Raw genomic sequence first — 4,416 nt, 5'->3', positions numbered from 1 at the left:
CTGGCAGAAGATGAAGGCCCAAAACAGAACCTTTCCCAGAAGCTGTGTTGCTTTGGCCTGTCACAGAAGTTGTTAGCTTCTGTGTGCACACTCTCACTTGTGCAGACTACTTTTCGGTGGAGTCCCAGAACCAAGATGGCTTCCTCCGTTCCTGAGGCAAAAGCCTCCCGGGCCGTGTGGACACCTGTCCTCTGGCTGGGGCGGTGGTCAGATGTCTGGAGCCCGAAAAGGGTGCTGCCTCAGAAGCTCTGTGGCTCCTGCCTGTCCCAGAAGCTGTCAGCTTCTGTGTGCCTAGTCTTAACTTTCTACTTGAAATTTTAAACTGTAAAGACTTGTGTCATTTACCTAGGTTGGATTTTTTTTTGCTTGATGTGGTCTAGTTTGTAGCCTAGGCTGACCTTGAATTTACTGTGTAGTCAGGGCTAACATGGAATTTGTGATCTTCTGCCTCAGCCTTCAAATTGTTAGGTTAGCAGATGTGTGCAACTGTCCAGCTGATATGGCTTTTTTTAGTGAACCCAAGGCTACTTGCATGCAGGGCAAACACTCCAGGTCCGTTGAGAAAGCTTTGTGAACGAAACCAAATGCAAGCTTGAGAAGCCACAAAGCACATTTTTTCAGGATATGAGCTATCAAGTCAATGACCTTTATATTTATATGTGCTTTATATATGTGAATTTAAAAAAGACCTTACAAGGGATAGAGATATTGCTCAGTTAGGGGCATGCCTGTTATGAAGATTGCAGCTATGTTTAGGTCCTCCATGATGATAAAATGCTCCACCAATTTTGATGAAATTTTGATGTAATAAGGGATTTATTTTATAAAGGAAAGGACAAGTGAAAGCAACCACGATGATGCAGCAGCAGTCCATTCTACAGTGGTGGGTAAGCACTGAAAAGCAGAATGGGATTCTGGGTATTCATCCATAGGATTTGAAAGGAAAGTGTATTTATAATTTTCCAGGGAGCAGCTAAAGAGGGGAGCAATGAGATGAAGGGAAGTGTGGATGAGAGAGTTGCATTCCTTTGGCTTCCTGAGAGTGAATGCAGGACTAATAACAGAGTCCTTGTGTCAGACCCAGACCAGCCAGCATTAAAGGCACCGCTCAGCAAGCTGGTCTCCTGAGAGCTCAGAAGGGAACTAGGGTGACAGAGTAGTCTTCAGAATCCTGCCTAATCCCCCAGGTCAAGAGGGAGGCTAGGACAGCATTCTGATGCTATGAAAAGTCTGGGAGGTCCTCAGGTGTATGGAGGTGTCATGTGCAGTGGAGCAGAGTCCTAATTACCCTTAGCAGATAAGCAATGCTGCCAGAGAGATTCAAAGAGTACCTCCCTATACCTCCCTGTACTCCCTTCTCTCCACAGACTTGGGTAGGAGTGAAGCCCAGTGGTTTCAAGAGGCCAGGAGTCTGAGTGAGCAGCTGAGAGATACCTACACCAAAGCCACTTTCCGCCACATGAACTTGCCAGAAGTGTGCTCCAACCTCGGCACTGATCACTTGCTTGGCTGCGATGTGTCCATCATTTCAAAACACATCAGCCAGCCTGTGCAGGGGGCCCTGACGATCCCTGAGGTATTCTCCAATCTCAGCTCTGTCATGTGTGTGGAGGGGGAAACTGGCAGTGGAAAGACAACCTTCCTGAAGAGGATAGCTTTTCTCTGGGCATCAGGATGCTGTCCCCTGTTGTACAGGTTCCAGCTGGTCTTCTACCTCTCCCTCAGTTCCATCACACCAGACCAGGGACTGGCCAACATCATCTGTGCCCAACTCCTAGGGGCAGGAGGCTGCATTAGTGAAGTGTGTCTGAGCAGCAGCATCCAGCAGTTACAACACCAGGTGCTGTTCCTGTTGGATGACTTCAGCGGGCTGGCCTCACTCCCCCAAGCCCTCCACACACTGATTACAAAAAACTACTTGTCACGGACCTGCTTATTGATCGCTGTGCATACAAACAGGGTCAGAGACATCCGCCCATACCTAGGTACAAGTCTAGAGATCCAAGAGTTTCCCTTCTATAATACTGTCTCTGTGTTACGGAAGTTTTTTTCACATGACATAATCTGTGTGGGAAAGCTTATACTTTACTTTATTGATAATAAAGATTTACAGGGAGTTTACAAGACCCCTCTCTTCGTAGCAGCAGTATGTACTGACTGGATTCAAAATGCATCTGCCCAGGATAACTTTCAAGATGTGACACTTTTCCAGTCCTACATGCAATACCTGTCCTTAAAATACAAAGCTACAGCTGAGCCTCTCCAGGCCACTGTGTCCTCATGTGGGCAGCTGGCCTTGACAGGGCTTTTCTCATCGTGCTTTGAGTTCAATAGTGATGACCTGGCAGAGGCAGGAGTTGATGAAGATGAAAAGCTTACCACCTGTTTGATGAGCAAATTCACCGCCCAGAGACTGAGACCAGTCTACCGGTTTTTAGGTCCTCTGTTCCAGGAGTTTCTTGCTGCCATGAGACTGAGTGAACTCCTGAGTTCAGATAGGCAGGAAGACCAAGATCTTGGACTTTATTATTTGAGACAAATTGATTCACCTCTGAAGGCTATAAACTCCTTTAACATATTTTTGTATTATGTCTCCAGCCACTCTTCATCAAAGGCAGGGCCAACAGTTGTATCTCATTTGCTTCAGTTGGTGGATGAGATAGAGTCACTGGAGAACATGTCTGAAAATGAGGATTACATGAAGCTCCATCCACAAACTTTTCTATGGTTTCAGTTTGTTAGAGGGTTGTGGCTGGTGTCTCCTGAATCTTTCTCTTCATTCGTTTCAGAACATTTATTGCGCCTTGCTCTAATCTTTGCTTATGAAAGCAACACAGTTGCTGAATGCTCTCCATTTATTTTGCAATTCCTTCAAGGAAGAACACTGGCTTTAAGAGTACTGAATTTACAATACTTTAGGGACCACCCAGAAAGCCTGTTACTGTTGAGGAGTTTAAAGGTTTCCATAAATGGAAATAAAATGTCATCTTATGTAGATTATTCATTCAAGACATATTTTGAAAACTTACAGCCACCAGCTATAAATGAGGAGTATACATCTTCCTTTGAGCATATAAGTGAGTGGAGGAGAAATTTTGCTCAAGATGAGGAGATCATAAAAAACTATGAAAATATCCGGCCCAGAGCCCTACCAGACATCAGTGAAGGGTACTGGAAACTGTCCCCCAAGCCATGCAAGATCCCCAAGCTGGAAGTTCAAGTGAACAACACGGATGCAGCAGATCAAGCACTGCTCCAGGTCCTCATGGAAGTCTTCTCAGCTTCACAGAGTATTGAATTCTGTTTATTCGACAGCAGTGGCTTCCTAGAAAGCATCCGCCCAGCTCTGGAACTGAGTAAGACCTCTGTCACCAAGTGTTCCATGTCCAGGCTGGAGCTCAGCAGAGCAGAACAGGAGCTGCTTCTCACCCTGCCTGCCCTGCAGTCTCTGGAGGTCTCAGAGACAAACCAGTTACCAGGTATCCCTGAGTGTATTCACATAACCATTCTGCTTGACACTGTTTTCTCATTCTTAGCTTTACATGAAGGGAACTTCTCTGGCACAAGGCCATGAATGTGTCTTGGTAGGAGAGACCTGAACTCTTTCACTGTTTTGGGGCAGTGGAAGGCCCTGGATCATAGAATGGGTTTCCAGTTAACTCAGACAACACTAGGAGAACATTACCACCAGTAATAATCTTTCAAGATCTTTTTAAAGATGCTTGAATTGCTTGTTAGTGATAGATGGTGGACTGTATGTGATCTGATTCTGACGAATCACCTGCACTGGGCCAGGCAAGGCTATAGAGTAAAACTATCTTAAAGGAAAAAAGACAGAATCCTTGGTGTTCTCTCATAGGAGGGCTTTGTGGATTGTGGATTTAAACCCTATGTTATAGATGGAGTATTTGTCTACCATGTTCAAGACCCTGGGTTCCACAAAAATAAATCTATCAAACCTTTATCAGTCACATGGATCAAAGAACACTTTCTTCTATTCTGTAGATTGTCACTTTCATCTCTTTGTGATGTTCTGATATTTCATCTCTTTGTGTGTGTTTTTGCTGCACGAACAATTGTTAATTTTGATAAGGTCTTTAATAGTTGAGGTCAGATAGAGGAACTTGTAGGAAATTTATAGAATGAATCTATATAAAAAGAGAAAGGGACTTTCTTAGAATGGCTTACAGGCTGTGATTCAACTAGGCCAACAATGACTCTCTACCATCAGACAGTCTATGAATCCAGTAGTTATTCACTCTACAAGGCTGGAAGAAGCAGGCTCTAATACCAGTGTAGGAATGGATTTGCTAGTGAGAGGGAGAGCAAGCAGGGAGAGAGAGAGAGAGAGAGAGAGAGAGAGAGAGAGAGAGAGAGAGAGAGACAGAGACAGAGACAGAGACAGACAGAGAGACA

The 4,416-nt window shown here is 44.8% G+C and overlaps 1 protein-coding gene across 3 annotated transcripts in view; it reads left to right on the top strand.

The window, feature by feature from the left end:
• Positions 1–4,416, top strand: part of LOC110308704 (baculoviral IAP repeat-containing protein 1e) — a 420,416-nt gene that overhangs the window by 372,119 nt on the left and 43,881 nt on the right. For all 3 annotated transcript variants that reach the window (XR_002379603.2, XM_021181113.2, XM_029468287.1), the window contains exons 9-10: positions 830–887; positions 1,368–3,479. Coding sequence is in view for 2 of the 3 variants with exons in the window: in XM_021181113.2 (XP_021036772.1) it covers positions 830–887; positions 1,368–3,479 (2,170 nt within the window). In the remaining variant the exon portion in view is untranslated. The remainder of the gene's footprint in view (positions 1–829; positions 888–1,367; positions 3,480–4,416) is intronic.

The sequence above is a fragment of the Mus caroli genome, chromosome 13 (genome assembly GCF_900094665.2).
Source record: "Mus caroli chromosome 13, CAROLI_EIJ_v1.1, whole genome shotgun sequence".
NCBI lineage: Eukaryota > Metazoa > Chordata > Mammalia > Rodentia > Muridae > Mus > Mus caroli.
Note: the sequence above shows the minus strand (reverse complement) of the source record. Positions and strands in the feature narration are given on the sequence as shown.